Source organism: Oncorhynchus gorbuscha, linkage group LG09 (genome assembly GCF_021184085.1).
Source record: "Oncorhynchus gorbuscha isolate QuinsamMale2020 ecotype Even-year linkage group LG09, OgorEven_v1.0, whole genome shotgun sequence".
In the NCBI taxonomy this organism is placed as follows: Eukaryota; Metazoa; Chordata; class Actinopteri; order Salmoniformes; family Salmonidae; genus Oncorhynchus; species Oncorhynchus gorbuscha.
Window position 1 is genome coordinate 33239198 of NC_060181.1, and position 16353 is coordinate 33255550.

The 16353-nt window shown below is 45.0% G+C and overlaps 1 protein-coding gene across 2 annotated transcripts in view; it reads right to left on the reverse strand.

Annotated features, from left to right (window-relative positions):
* LOC124043416 (ras/Rap GTPase-activating protein SynGAP-like) overlaps nucleotides 1-15021 on the reverse strand; it is a 117838-nt gene extending 102817 nt beyond the window's left edge. For both annotated transcript variants that reach the window (XM_046362008.1, XM_046362007.1), the window contains exon 1: nucleotides 14775-15021. In XM_046362008.1, coding sequence (XP_046217964.1) covers nucleotides 14775-14796 — 22 coding nt within the window. In that variant the 5' untranslated portion in view covers nucleotides 14797-15021. The remainder of the gene's footprint in view (nucleotides 1-14774) is intronic.
* Between the last annotated feature and the right edge of the window lie 1332 nt (nucleotides 15022-16353).

The following is a 16353-nucleotide window of genomic DNA, read 5'->3' on the forward strand; positions in this document are numbered from 1 at the left end:
GTAATTATGACAACTTCCGTAGGACATCCTCCAACCTATCAGTGCTCTTGCAGCATGAACTGTCATATTGTCCACCCAATCAAAGGATCAGAGAATGAATCTAGTACTGAACCCATAAACTATGGCTAGTCAGCACTGCAGTGCTTAAATTGTGGTGAGAAGTTGACTCAAAGAAGGGGGAGAACGACAATGTTGATCAGTTTTGAACAAATTATTTCATTCCAAAATGAAGAAGTCAGAGAGAGAAAGAGAGAGCCTTATTTTGTCATTCTTTACAATCTCACTTTCTCTTACTTAGCTAGCAAATGCAGCTAGCTAACTAGTTTAGCCTCCTCAAACACCCTGGTCAAACAGAGGGATATTATACACAACACTGGAACTCTTCCATTTCAAGGTACATTTTTCTTTCGACCTGTGTGCACCTATGTTGTAAACTTTAACTAATTTGTAGCAACCTCATGATGGGTATAGGGAAATGTTGAGTACCATGTAGTAGCCTAAACCTATTGATGTTACATTGAACAGGGTGAATGGAATGTGAATGACAGTCATCCAATATGTTGTAATAGAAATAAGGCCATGCTCATGAGAAAAACAATCGTCCTCCCTCATTAAACGGCACCGACTTCCACTGTTGTGCTGCTGGAGAGCACCGAAGTGTCGCTCTGCCACTTCTAACAATGGTGCTCATTTAGTAATAATAATAATAATATATGCCATTTAGCAGACGCTTTTATCCAAAGCGACTTACAGTCATGTGTGCATACATCATGGGTGGTCCCGGGATGAACCCACTACCCTCTTGGCCATGCTCTACCAACTGAGCTACAGAAGGACCACAGTAAAGTTAGATCAAAGCAGAATCAATGTCTTGGAATATCTCATCAGTATTCTACATAACATAAACAAATATAATACAATAGTATAACGTTACATCAAAAACAACACCTAATATCTCATGAGATTTTAGGATGGTTAACTGAATAGTCACTTTTTTTTCGCATGCGGCCAAAACAACCACGCGCCACACTAGGCATTATGTGCTTGGATTTTAACTAAATACAGGAAGGCTGTAGGCTCTGTAGGCTAAGCTATAGTTTAACGCCATCTGCTCTAATTTGTTTATGAAACATTAAATCAAGATGATGTAAATGCATATTCCCATGAAACTGATTGAGATCAAATGACTGGCATGCAGATGAAGTTAGTTTGGATGTTTCACCGGTAAAATGTGATCATAATTATTGTTCACGATTGACAGGGATGATGGCCTATTTTGAAATTAGGTCTGCTTAACTTGATGCTTGAGGGTATTAAAAATAGAAAATGTTATTGAAACAATATGTGTGGGCATGGGCAGAGGTTGCAATTGGAAGATGCATTTTATACATATTCTATAATGAGATGGGTTAATCTAAGATGGCGTAGCAGTCAGACGTATGTTTTGTCTTGTCCCGTCCTGTCTGGTGTAAATATAGTTTTCCTCGTTTTTTTTCTGTATATACTTCGTACATATTTTAATCTCACTTTCCAACTATAGGCTGAATATACTCTCCTGCAACCCGCATCACCCAAACCGGAACCCCCATCAGAAGCTAGCCAGCTAACTAGCTACTAGCTAGTACTCAGTTAGCCACTGCTAGCGGTCTTCAAAGCTAACTAGGACACCAGCGCGACATCAACCCAGAGCATATCAGACTGCTTTTTCTCTACCACATCTCCGGATTCCTACCGCAAGCTCTGAACCTTTACACCGGATCATCGCAACTAGCTAGCTGCAATCCGTGTGGCTACTCCTGGCTAACGTCTCTGTCCCAAAGCAAGCACCAGTTAGCCTTGAGCTAGCCTCGAGCTAAGCCCATCTCCTGACTAGCCGAAGAGGTCCAACAATACCTCCTTTGCCAATTGGCCTGGACCCTTTACTGCCGACACGGAGCCCCGCCGATCCATCACGACTGGTCCGCCGACATAATCGTCCGAGGTGGTTTCAAAAGGCTTTTCCGTTGCGACATCGCCAAAGATCCATCTGCTGGCCAAGGCCCGCGAGCTTTCTGAATCGCTGTGTCTCCAGCTCACCTAGCGTACTAGAGCACCTGTAGCATACTCCTGGGCTACAATTACCCGGGCCCACGACCCGTCTGTCGATGTCACCGCATGAAGAGAAATAAACAGACTCACCCCATCGCGACGTCCCCCAAAGGTTAACTCTCTAGCCCTCGCTATCTCCCTGCTTGCTAATTCGGCCTGCTAACGGCTAGCTTGTCTAGCTCCGGTCCGCTAACTGCTACCTTGTCTAGCCCGGGCCTACGAACTGTTAGCTTGTTAGCACAGGCCTGCTAACCGTCAATCACAGCGTCCCAAACACTCTCTGAACCCATTTACTTTCTATCTCTTTTTGATTTTTTATTTGTTTATACCTTCCGGAAACCTGCCTCACCCAATGTGATACGGAATCGCTATTACTTTTAATTTATTTTTATGACACACTCAAGAACCTCCAGACGCTAACCAGCTAACTAGCTACAAGCTATTTAGTCATTGTTCGTTTAAAAAAAAAAACCTGGATAACACTCACCAGCCCAGCTTCCCTGCCCATCCACTGCTGCCCCGTGGACACTGATCTCTTGGCTACATAGCTGACGCACGCTGGACTGTCCATTAATCACGGTACTCCATTCTGCTTGTTTGTTTCATCTGTCGGCCCAGTTGCCTAGTCAACGCCATTTTACCTGCTGTTTGTTGTGCTAGCTGATTAGCCTCGCCTACTGTTTTTAGCTAGCTTTCCCAATTCAACACCTGTGATTACTGTATGCCTCGCTGTATGTCTCTCTCAAATGTCAATATGCCTTGTATACTGTTGTTCAGGTTAGTTATCATTGTTTTAGTTCACAATGGAGCCCCTAGATCCACTCTGCATACCCCTGTTACCTCCTTTGTCCCACCTCCCACACATGCGGTGACCTCACCCATTACAACCAGCATGTCCAGAGATACAACCTCTCTCATCATCACCCAGTGCCTCCGCTGTACCCGCACCCCACCATACCCCTGTCTGCGCATTATGCCCTGAATATATTCTACCATGCCCAGAAACCTGCTCCTCTTATCCTCTGCCCCCAACGCTCTAGGCGACCAGTTTTGATAGCCTTTAGCCGCACCCTCATACTACTCCTTCTCTGTTCCGCGGGTGATGTGGAGGTAAACCCAGGCCCTGCATGTCCCCAGGTACCCTCATTTGTTGACTTCTGTGATCGAAAAAGCATTGGTTTTATGCATGTCAACATCAGAAGCTTCCTCCCTAAGTTTGTTTTACTCACTGCTTTAGCACACTCTGCTAACCCTGATGTCCTTGCCGTGTCTGAATTCTGGCTCAGGAAGGCCACCAAAAATTCAGAGATTTCCATACCCAACTATAACATCTTCCGTCAAGATAGAACTGCCAAAGGGGGCGGAGTCGCAGTCTACTGCAGAGATAGCCTGCAAAGTAATGTCATACTTTCAAGGTCCATACCCAAACAGTTTGAACTACTCATTTTGAAAATTACTCTCTCCAGAAATAAGTCTCTCACTGTTGCCGCCTGCTACCGACCACCCTCAGCTCCCAGCTGTGCCCTGGACACCATTTGTGAATTGATCGCCCCCCATCTAGCTTCAGAGTTTGTTCTGTTAGGTGACCTAAACTGGGATATGCTTAACACCCCGGCAGTCCTACAATCTAAGCTAGATGCCCTCAATCTCACTCAAATCATCAAGGAACCCACCAGGTACAACCCTAACTCTGTAAACAAGGGCACCCTCATAGACGTCATACTGACCAACTGGCCCTCCAAATATACCTCCGCTGTCTTCAACCAGGATCTCAACGATCACTGCCTCATTGCCTGTATCCGCCATGGAGCCGCAGTCAAACGACCACCCCTCATCACTGTCAAACGCTCCCTAAAACACTTCTGTGAGCAGGCCTTTCTAATCGACCTGGCCCGGGTATCCTGGAAGGACATTGACCTCATCCCGTCAGTTGAGGATGCCTGGTCATTCTTTAAAAGTAACTTCCTCACCATTTTAGATAAGCATGCTCCGTTCAAAAAATGCAGAACCAAGAACAGATATAGCCCTTGGTTCACTCCAGATTTGACCGCCCTCGACCAGCACAAAAACATCCTGTGGCGGACTGCAATAGCATCGAATAGCCCCCGTGATATGCAACTGTTCAGGGAAGTCAGGAACCAATACACGCAGTCAGTCAGGAAAGCTAAGGTCAGCTTCTTCAGGCAGAAGTTTGCATCCTGTAGCTCCAACTCCAAAAAGTTCTGGGACACTGTGAAGTCCATGGAGAACAAGAGCACCTCCTCCCAGCTGCCCACTGCACTGAGGCTAGGTAACACAGTCTCCACCGATAAATCCATGATTATCGAAAACTTCAATAAGCACTTCTCAACGGCTGGCCATGCCTTCCGCCTGGCTACTCCAACCTCGGCCAACAGCTCCGCCCCCCCCGCAGCTCCTCGCCCAAGCCTCTCCTTGTTCTCCTTTACCCAAATCCAGATAGCAGATGTTCTGAAAGAGCTGCAAAACCTGGACCCGTACAAATCAGCTGGGCTTGACAATCTGGACCCTCTATTTCTGAAACTATCTGCCGCCATTGTCGCAACCCCTATTACCAGCCTGTTCAACCTCTCTTTCATATCGTCTGAGATCCCCAAGGATTGGAAAGCTGCCGCAGTCATCCCCCTCTTCAAAGGGGGAGACACCCTGGACCCCAACTGTTATAGACCTATATCCATCCTGCCCTGCCTATCTAAGGTCTTCGAAAGCCAAGTCAACAAACAAGTCACTGACCATCTCGAATCCCACCGTACCTTCTCCGCTGTGCAATCTGGTTTCCGAGCCGGTCACGGGTGCACCTCAGCCACACTCAAGGTGCTAAACGATATCATAACCGCCATCGATAAAAGACAGTACTGTGCAGCCGTCTTCATCGACCTCGCCAAGGCTTTCGACTCTGTCAATCACCATATTCTTATCGGCAGACTCAATAGCCTCGGTTTTTCGGATGACTGCCTTGTCTGGTTCACCAATTACTTTGCAGACAGAGTTCAGTGTGTCAAATCGGAGGGCATGCTGTCCGGTCCTCTGGCAGTCTCTTTGGGGGTGCCACAGGGTTCAATTCTTGGGCCGACTCTTTTCTCTGTATATATCACTGATGTTGCTCTTGCTGCGGGCGATTCCCTGATCCACCTCTACGCAGACGACACCATTCGATATACTTTCGGCCCGTCATTGGACACTGTGCTATCTAACCTCCAAACGAGCTTCAATGCCATACAGCACTCCTTCCGTGGCCTCCAACTGCTCTTAAACGCGAGTAAAACCAAATGCATGCTTTTCAACCGATCGCTGCCTGCACCCGCATGCCCGACTAGCATCACCACCCTGGATGGTTCCGACCTTGAATATGTGGACATCTATAAGTACCTAGGTGTCTGGCTAGACTGCAAACTCTCCTTCCAGACTCACATCAAACATCTCCAATCGAAAATCAAATCAAGAGTGGGCTTTCTATTCCGCAACAAAGCCTCCTTCACTCACGCCGCCAAGCTTACCCTAGTAAAACTGACTATCCTACCGATCCTCGACTTCGGCGATGTCATCTACAAAATGGCTTCCAACACTCTACTCAGCAAACTGGATGCAGTCTATCACAGTGCCATCCGTTTTGTCACTAAAGCACCTTATACCACCCACCACTGCGACTTGTATGCTCTAGTCGGCTGGCCCTCACTACATATTCGTCGCCAGACCCACTGGCTCCAGGTCATCTACAAGTCCATGCTAGGTAAAGCTCTGCCTTATCTCAGTTCACTGGTCACGATGGCAACACCCATCCGTAGCACGCGCTCCAGCAGGTGTATCTCACTGATCATCCCTAAAGCCAACACCTCATTTGGCCGCCTTTCGTTCCAGTACTCTGCTGCCTGTGACTGGAACGAACTGCAAAAATCGCTGAAGTTGGAGACTTTTATCTCCCTCACCAACTTCAAACATCAGCTATCCGAGCAGCTAACCGATCGCTGCAGCTGTACATAGTCTATTGGTAAATAGCCCACCCATTTTCACCTACCTCATTCCCATACTGTTTTTATACTGTTTTTTATTTATTTACTTTTCTGCTCTTTTGCACACCAATATCTCTACCTGTACATGACCATCTGATCATTTATGTTAATCTGCAAAATTGTATTATTCGCCTACCTCCTCATGCCTTTTGCACACATTGTATATATATATATATATATATATATATATATATATATATATATATATATATATATATATATATATATATATATATAACTGCAAAAATCTCTGAAACTGGAAACACTTATCTCCCTCACTAGCTTTAAGCACCAACTGTCAGAGCATCTTACAGATTACTGCACCTGTACATAGCCCACCTATAATTTAGCCCAAACAACTACCTCTTTCCCAACTGTATTTAATTTATTTATTTATTTATTTGTATTTACATTCCAGTGTTTTACTTGCTATATTGTATTTACTTTGCCACCATGGCCTTTTTTGCCTTTACCTCCCTTCTCACCTCATTTGCTCACATTGTATATAGACTTGTTTATACTGTATTATTGACTGTATGTTTGTTTTACTCCATGTGTAACTCTGTGTCGTTGTATCTGTCGAACTGCTTTGCTTTATCTTGGCCAGGTCGCAATTGTAAATGAGAACTTGTTCTCAACTTGCCTACCTGGTTAAATAAAGTTGAAATAAAAAATAAATAAAATATAGACTGCCCATATTTTTCTACTGTGTTATTGACTTGTTAATTGTTTACTCCATGTGTAACTCTGTGTTGTCTGTTCACACTGCTATGCTTTATCTTGGCCAGGTCGCAGTTGCAAATGAGAACTTGTTCTCAACTAGCCTACCTGGTTAAATAAAGGTGAAATAAAAATAAATAAAATAAAATGTGTGTCATGTTTGTCATTTATTATCATGTCTTGTCCCTGTGCTCCCCATTCTATTCGTTTCCCTCTGCTGGTCTTATTAGGTCCTTTCCCTCTCTCTATCCCTCTCTCTCCCCCTCCCTCTCTCACTCTCTCGCTCTCTCTTCTCTCTATCGTTCCGTTCCTGCTCCCAGCTGTTCCTATTCCCCTAATCATCATTTAGTCTTCCCACACCTGTTCCCGATCCTTTCCCCTGATTAGAGTCCCTATTTATTCCTTTGTGTTCCGTTCCTGTCCCGTCGGTTCCTTGTTTAGTATTCACCATGCTGTGATTGCGTTTCGCCCTGTCCTGTCGTGTTTTTGCTGTGATTGTGTATCGCCCTGTCCTGTCGTGTTTTTTGCCTTCATCAGATGCTGCGTGTGAGCAGGTGTCTCTGTCAACTACGGCCTGCGCCTACCCGGGCGACCTGCAGTCTGTGGCCGCTTCTCCAGTTATTTCCCTCTACAGACTAGAGGATTTCTGTTATTCCCTGTTTGGACTTAAATAAACTCTGTTTCTGTTAAGTCGCTTTTGGGTCCTCTTTCACCTGCATGACAGAAGGAACCGACCTAGGAATGGACCCAGCGACTTCAGACGCTCGTTACACTGCCGTCAAGATCCAAGGAGCCATGCTCGGCAGACACGAGCAGGAATTGTCTGCTGCTCGCCATGCCGTGGAGAACCTAGCCGCTCAGGTTTCCGACCTCTCTGGACAGTTCCAGAGTCTACGTCTCGTGCCACCTGTTACTTCCTGGCCTGCCGAGCCTCCAGAACCTAGGGTTAATAACCCACCTTGCTACTCCGGGCAGCCCACTGAGTGCCGCTCCTTTCTCACGCAGTGTGAGATTGTGTTCTCTCTCCAACCCAACACATACTCTAGAGAGAGAGCTCGGGTTGCTTACGTCATTTCACTCCTTACTGGCCGGGCTCGAGAATGGGGCACAGCTATCTGGGAGGCAAGGGCTGATTGCTCTAACAAGTTCCAGAACTTTAAAGAGGAGATGATTCGGGTTTTTGACCGTTCAGTTTTTGGTAGGGAGGCTTCTAGGGCCCTGGCTTCCTTATGCCAAGGTGAACGGTCCATAACGGATTATTCTATTGAGTTTCGCACTCTTGCTGCCTCTAGTGAGTGGAACGAGCCGGCGCTGCTCGCTCGTTTTCTGGAGGGACTCCACGCAGTGGTTAAGGATGAGATTCTCTCCCGGGAGGTTCCTTCAGATGTGGACTTTGATTGCTCTCGCCATCCGCATAGAACGACGGGTAGATCTTCGTCACCGGGCTCGTGGAAGAGAGCTCGCATCAACGGTGTTTCCCTGCTCCGCATCGCAACCATCTCCCTCCTCTGGCTTTGAGACTGAGCCCATGCAGCTGGGAGGGATTCGCATCTCGACTAAGGAGAGGGAACGGAGGATCACCAACCGCCTGTGCCTCTATTGCGGAGTTGCTGGACATTTTGTTAATTCATGTCCAGTAAGAGGCCAGAGTCCATCAGTAAGCGGAGGGCTACTGGTGAGCGCTACTACTCAGGTCTCTTCATCTAGATCTTGTACTACTTATTCGGTCCATCTACGCTGGACCGGTTCGGGTGCTACATGCAGTGCCTTGATTGACTCTGGGGCTGAGGGTTGTTTCATGGACGAAGCATGGGTTCGGAAACATAACATTCCTTTCAGACCGTTAGACAAGCCTACGCCCATGTTTGCCTTAGATGGTAGTCATCTTCCCAGTATCAAATTTGAGACACTACCTTTAACTCTCACAGTATCTGGTAACCACAGTGAGACTATTTCTTTTTTGATTTTCCGTTCACCGTTTACACCTGTTGTTTTGGGTCATCCCTGGCTAGTATGTCATAATCCTTCTATTAATTGGTCTAGTAATTCTATCCTATCCTGGAACGTTTCTTGTCATGTGAAGTGTTTAATGTCTGCCATCCCTCCCGTTTCTTCTGTCCCTACTTCTCAGGAGGAACCTGGCGATTTGACAGGAGTGCCGGAGGAATATCATGATCTGCGCACGGTCTTCAGTCGGTCCCGAGCCAACTCCCTTCCTCCTCACCGGTCGTATGATTGAGTATTGATCTCCTTCCGGGGACCACTCCTCCTCGAGGTAGACTATACTCTCTGTCGGCTCCCGAACGTAAGGCTCTCGAGGATTATTTGTCTGTGTCTCTTGACGCCGGTACCATAGTGCCTTCTTCTTCTCCGGCCGGGGCGGGGTTCTTTTTTGTTAAGAAGAAGGACGGTACTCTGCCCCTGCGTGATTATCGAGGGCTGAATGACATAACGGTTAAGAATCGTTATCCGCTTCCCCTTATGTCATCAGCCTTCGAGATTCTGCAGGGAGCCAGGTGCTTTACTAAGTTGGACCTTCGTAACGCTTACCATCTCGTGCGCATCAGAGAGGGGGACGAGTGGAAAACGGCGTTTAACACTCCGTTAGGGCATTTTGAGTACCGGGTTCTGCCGTTCGGTCTCGCCAATGCGCCAGCTGTTTTTCAGGCATTAGTTAATGATGTTCTGAGAGACATGCTGAACATCTTTGTTTTTGTCTATCTTGACGATATCCTGATTTTTTCTCCGTCACTCGAGATTCATGTTCAGCACGTTCGACGTGTTCTACAGCGCCTTTAGAGAATTGTCTCTACGTAAAGGCTGAGAAGTGCTCTTTTCATGTCTCCTCCGTTACTTTTCTCGGTTCCGTTATTTCCGCTGAAGGCATTCAGATGGATTCCGCTAAGGTCCAAGCTGTCAGTGATTGGCCCGTTCCAAGGTCACGTGTCGAGTTGCAGCGCTTTTTAGGTTTCGCTAATTTCTATCGGCGTTTCATTCGTAATTTCGGTCAAGTTGCTGCCCTCTCACAGCTCTTACTTCTGTCAAGACGTGTTTTAAGTGGTCCGGTTCCGCCCAGGGAGCTTTTGATCTTCTAAAAGAACGTTTTACGTCCGCTCCTATCCTCGTTACTCCTGACGTCACTAGACAATTCATTGTCGAGGTTGACGCTTCAGAGGTAGGCGTGGGAGCCATTCTATCCCAGCGCTTCCAGTCTGACGATAAGGTTCATCCTTGCGCTTATTTTTCTCATCGCCTGTCGCCATCTGAGCGCAACTATGATGTGGGTAACCGTGAACTGCTCGCCATCCGCTTAGCCCTAGGCGAATGGCGACAGTGGTTGGAGGGGGCGACCGTTCCTTTGTCGTTTGGACAGACCATAAGAACCTTGAGTACATCCGTTCTGCCAAACGACTTAATGCCCGTCAAGCTCGTTGGGCGTTGTTTTTCGCTCGTTTCGAGTTTGTGATTTCTTACCGTCCGGGTAGCAAGAACACCAAGCCTGATGCCTTATCCCGTCTGTTTAGTTCTTCTGTGGCTTCTACTGATCCCGAGGGGATTCTTCCTTATGGGCGTGTTGTCGGGTTAACAGTCTGGGGAATTGAAAGACAGGTTAAGCAAGCACTCACGCACACTGCGCCGCCGCGCTTGTCCTAGTAACCTCCTTTTCGTTCCTGTTTCCACTCGTCTGGCTGTTCTTCAGTGGGCTCACTCTGCCAAGTTAGCTGGTCATCCCGGTGTTGGAGGCACTCTTGCGTCTATTCGCCAGCGCTTTTGGTGGCCGACTCAGGAGCGTGACACGCGCCGCTTCGTGGCTGCTTGTTCGGACTGCGCGCAGACTAAGTCGGGTAACTCTCCTCCTGCCGGTCGTCTCAGACCGCTCTCCCATTCCTTCTCGACCATGGTCTCACATCGCCTTAGACTTCATTACCGGTCTGCCTTTGTCTGCGGGGAAGACTGTGAGAGCCGCCAATAAACGCAGGATTAAGAGTCCAAGGTATTGTTGCGGCCAGAGAGTGTGGCTTTCCACTCGCAACCTTCCTCTTACGACAGCTTCTCGTAAGTTGACTCCGCGGTTCATTGGTCCGTTCCGTGTCTCCCAGGTCGTCAGTCCTGTCGCTGTGCGATTGCTTCTTCCGCGACATCTTCGTCGCGTCCATCCTGTCTTCCATGTCTCCTGTGTTAAGCCCTTTCTTCGCACCCCCGTTCGTCTTCCCTCCCCCCTCCCGTCCTTGTCGAGAGCGCACCTATTTACAAGGTACATAAGATCATGGACATGCGTTCGGGACGGGGTCACCAATACCTTGTGGATTGGGAGGGTTACGGTCCGAGGAGAGGAGTTGGGTTCCGTCTCGGACGTGCTGGACCGTTCACTCATCGATGATTTCCTCCGTTGCCGCCAGGATTCCTCTCGAGTGCGCCAGGAGGCGCCGGTGAGTGGGGGGTACTGTCATGTTTGTCATTTATTATCATGTCTTGTCCCTGTGCTCCCCATTCTATTCGTTTCCCTCTGCTGGTCTTATTAGGTCCTTTCCTCTCTCTATCCCTCTCTCTCCCCTCCCTCTCTCACTCTCTCGCTCTCTCTTCTCTCTATCGTCTTCCTGCTCCCAGCTGTTCCTATTCCCCTAATCATCATTTAGTCTTCCCACACCTGTTCCCGATCCTTTCCCTGATTAGAGTCCCTATTTATTCCTTTGTGTTCCGTTCCTGTCCCGTCGGTTCCTTGTTTAGTATTCACCATGCTGTGATTGCGTTTCGCCCTGTCCTGTCGTGTTTTTGCTGTGATTGTGTATCGCCCTGTCCTGTCGTGTTTTTTGCCTTCATCAGATGCTGCGTGTGAGCAGGTGTCTCTGTCAACTACGGCCTGCGCCTACCCGAAGCGACCTGCAGTCTGTGGCCGCTTCTCCAGTTATTTCCCCTCTACAGACTAGAGGATTTCTGTTATTCCCTGTTTGGACTTAAATAAACTCTGTTTCTGTTAAGTCGCTTTTGGGTCCTCTTTCACCTGCATGACAATGTGGTCACCCTACATGGGGACCTGTGTCTAAAACCAGTAACCTTCCGCCTCACACCTCAGATTCCCTCAGTCAGCCCTGGGTTTCAACTGAAAATCTTATATTTACTCCAGTCTAGTGTATGCATGAAACTATTTCTTTGTGTGTGCACGATGCTGTATCAGTAAAGGGGTGGGTGTGTTGGGGTGTGTGCCAGGGAAGTGATGATGCATTTCTTAAGGGCTATTACATTTCTTTCAGTCTATCTATGAATCGAGGACAGGTTACTATTTTCTGCATCTCACAGGACCAAAACTACATTCCCTTTTCTCTCTAGCTAAAATGGAACACACTGGGTTTGTTTCGCAGGGTGAGTAACTCATTAAGCGTAATTCAGAGTCCACAGACGCAGGGACGTTTGAGACCACACAGCCCGACTGCGCACCTCCCCAATATTACCAACCAACGCGGCTCCATTTACGCCTCTATTCATTTGAATGTGTGGATAAATTGCTTGAGCAGCGACGAGAATTCAGAAAGTATGAAAGCTAATGGTCCAATATTCTAGAACTATGCTGTGCTTAAGCATACACATTTTGCACTCTGATAGGGTTTTACAAGTAGGCCTAATGGTTTTTGGTAAATGGACGATTACAAATAAAGTTGTAAAGGCACAGTTAAGTTAAAAAACAATGCTACAACCCTAATCATTATGTTGTACAACGAATTTAGGAACAATTGTTTTATTGCAAATGTGTCTTTAAAAAATGGTCAGAGATGTTTTATTTCCAAGTATAAGGAAACAAATTCTGTAAGTAGTTTTGCCATTTGAGTGAAGTATCCCTCGAGGACAGTGGTATTCAAAGTCGTGATTGCGACCCCTACTGGGCTTTATGAGAACTGCAGTAGGGTTGCCAACCCCACCCTGAACCAAAAATTACAAATAAAAATACAATTTTATTGAGTAAATGTATTTATGTTGATAAGAAATTAAAATGCCATGAGTTGAAGGTTATTTGTTGATGTAAAAATGTACATTTAACGATTTTAAGGTTGTGTCATTAGATTTTTGGTGGGGTCACGAGAAAGACTTGTGAAGAAATGGGGTCCCGAAAAATTCAGGCAAAAAAAATGGGGTCCCAGTTGAAAAAGTTTGTATACCACTGCTTTAGGACATCCTTATAATAAGTACCCTTCAAATAAAGTGTTAACCAAAATCTAAATATCACACCTAATGAACTGTCCTAACAGTTTCATAACATAATTCAACACCCTAATCTAAATTAGGAGTGGTTTTAGTCCTAAAAACAATTGTATCAGGATTCTGAACATCTTTTCTGATACACTAATGAGAGGGTCAAAGTGAACTTCTCAAAGCGAACTTCTCAAAGATAAGCAAACTTGCAAGGAAGTACCTGTGCATTACAGCAACAAACTCAATGATTGGGTTACAGCACATACAGTAATGCTGATGTCTCCAGTCATCTATAAAATCCAGATAATGTCAAAATATTTTGGGGCAAACATGTTTGACAATTAGGTTGATGAGCTGAGATCATTATATATTCAAATGAATATCTACAGCATGACAAAACATGAAAGAAAATCTGAGTGAAGTTGCATGTTTGCTCTTTCAAGTGTTAAGGAACCAAGCTATTATTTGTCAGTTTACAAATAACACATTTTTTCCATTCTCAATCAAGTTAAATTGGTAAATGTTTATTCTGGGGTTTTTTTGTGGAGGGGAGTACTCAGACTGAGATTGATATGGACTTTGAGATGATTAATGGTATATTTTATGAACTAAACAAATGAGTTCGTACTGATCAAGGCATTTTGATTTCCTTATTGTGCTATGAATGAAAGTTTTTTAACATAAGCCTTATGACTGCATTTACACATGCAGCCAAATTCTGATATGTTGCCCAGTTTTGGCAAAATACCTGATCTGATTGGTCAAGAGACCAATTAGTGAGATTTTTTTCTTCTTTAAGTTGTCTCAAACATATATTAATGGTCCTTGTCAGTATGGTTAACCACTGACTACATCACAGTATTAGGAAGAGCCTTAAAATGATTTATACAAGGTCTGTTAATAGTGACTAGGGTGATTAACCAATTAGTCCAGTGACAATAAGATTTCAATAATATAACATGAAATTAATACAAATCAGATACACAGTTCCGATTAACAGTCCAACATTGTGACTACTAAATTCCAAAGCTATAACACAAACCTGTATCAGCTTGATCCTATGTATATTCATATTTAAGAAATATGAAATTATTTCATTTGTTTGGCCTATGCAAAACGCGAACTTAAATGACCCTCGGTTTATTGGTGTAATACTATGACCCCGTGCTCCAAATATTCTCACCTCAATTCCACGACTTTTCACCGTTGGGCTATTTTGAAATCTAAAAATACACTATGTGTGCAGTGCAGTGGCTGGCGTAGGCTTTAGTAAAATACTCTGAGGCCAACAGCTCCCCAATACAAATGAGAAGTGCACTATCGAAAGAGTCAGGTTGTGCATTGACAAAAAAACACATTTCGTATCAATAATTTAATAATGACTGGCTTATACGCACTATTAGAACATCAAGTACATGTAATGCTGTATAATCATCTCGGAGTATTTCAGGACCATCTAGTCACGCATTCAGTGTTTCCATCAACTGAAATAGTTAAGAAGACATCCTTTAAAAAACAAATACTGTAACAATTCAGCTACAGTGCATACACGCACAACATTTGGTCACCACTATCAACAGCAAATCAAGTAGTCCAGTTGACAAAGCAACACGATGATTGTATACCTTACGAAATGATACAGAGCGAAACAATCTCGCAACCTGCACTGTACCACTTACTCATTCTCTGTGGGTTATGAGGCAACGAGAGGGTGCGTGATTGTAAGAGCTGTTAAATATCTGGGTATCTTACCTTGCGAAGAGACATAGGACATGGTCCAAAGACATCGGAGTCACCGAGAGCAAGCTCTCAGCACGTCCAATCTCGTCAGTATAGAAATTCCATTAACTAAACAGCTACATAATGATCCCGCAAAGCCTAGGAACCGTTAACTGACAAAATACAACAGCAATGTATTAAAATGACTCAGTCCATCTCCTTTGGAAACCATTTCCGACGATAGAGTAAAGGACATAAACATCAATGCATGTAAATTGTAGTCTACATAGAAATAGGGTATGTCACACGAGCCGAAGTGAGTGGGAGAGAGAAGCAAGAAGAGGTGGAGCGTTTGAGCGGTTGCGTGTGCAGTGCATTAGGCTACCAAGTGCACGTTATAGGTTATCTTAATCGTTCTCTACCTAATTATAATCAGAACAAAGTCTATTCCCATTGAATTTAGTCCCATTGAATTCAACTATTTTCAGCGTTCTCGTAGAAGCACGCTCTTACGTTGGGCACACACGCGCACTTTCAAAATAGTGCTTGAGAGCTTGGTGGGTAGTGTCAATGTGTAATACTGTACACTTGTATATTTTCTCGTCTCTTTTCTCTCAGTTCCTATTAAAGCGGTAATCAGCGGTTACAATAACAGTAGCAAAGCGGAGTCCCTGCCCGTTTCAGTAAAAAGCTGAGGGACAGGGCTGGAGAAATGGATGTAACATACATGCTATCACAATTATAGTTTAAAACATGTTTTGAGTCTATATTGTGTTTGTTTATATTTACTTTGTTTACAAACATTTGAGTAAAACAAGCTCATATTTTGGGTTTTGATGGGGTATGACAGTGGAACTAAGCTCAGGGTGGGTTTAAATAAGTAATATTCTTCACTAATCAATGGGTACATATCATTCATTTCTAAGTAAATGTACGTAGCAACTGCAGATTGTCCCTTTAAGCATGAAGGTAATTTATGTAATTAAATACCTACTTCATTCATTTAAACGTTTAAATTATTTAAATAGTTTATAACCTACCAACCACCAGTGAAAGTAGATTGCATGATTCCGGGGAGGGGTTAGAGGCTACTCAAACTCCCCTGTTTTTATGTTTTCCCCTCTCCTAATGTTGTGGTAGGCTACACATTTGTAGATATCCTACACTCCAACTGTGGCTATGTGAACTGTGCTTCACCATCCTCAAGTCGAATCGAACTTGCCCACTCTTTCTCCACCGCTCCAAAACACAAATGCACTATAGATCTAACACTGAATGGATGCTAGTTTAAAAGTAACATTATCACGCGATCAAGGAAGTCTGAAGATTCCTTTGATCCCATAGTTTTTCAAACCATGGCTGCATTTAAAACTCATAAAATACACACTCTCGTCCACTTACCCTCACCTTATGTCCTTGGGGGAATCCCCGCGGCCATATTGTCGTGGTCTGTAAGATTAGCCAAGTTAGGGAACATCCCCCAGAAATGTACAAAAATTAATGGGAACATATTGGCACTATACGAACGATAAACACGGTGTCCAATACCACTCAATTGGACGTCTTTTCATTCAAAGTTGATTGCAAATGCCACATGGTAAATGCCATGTGT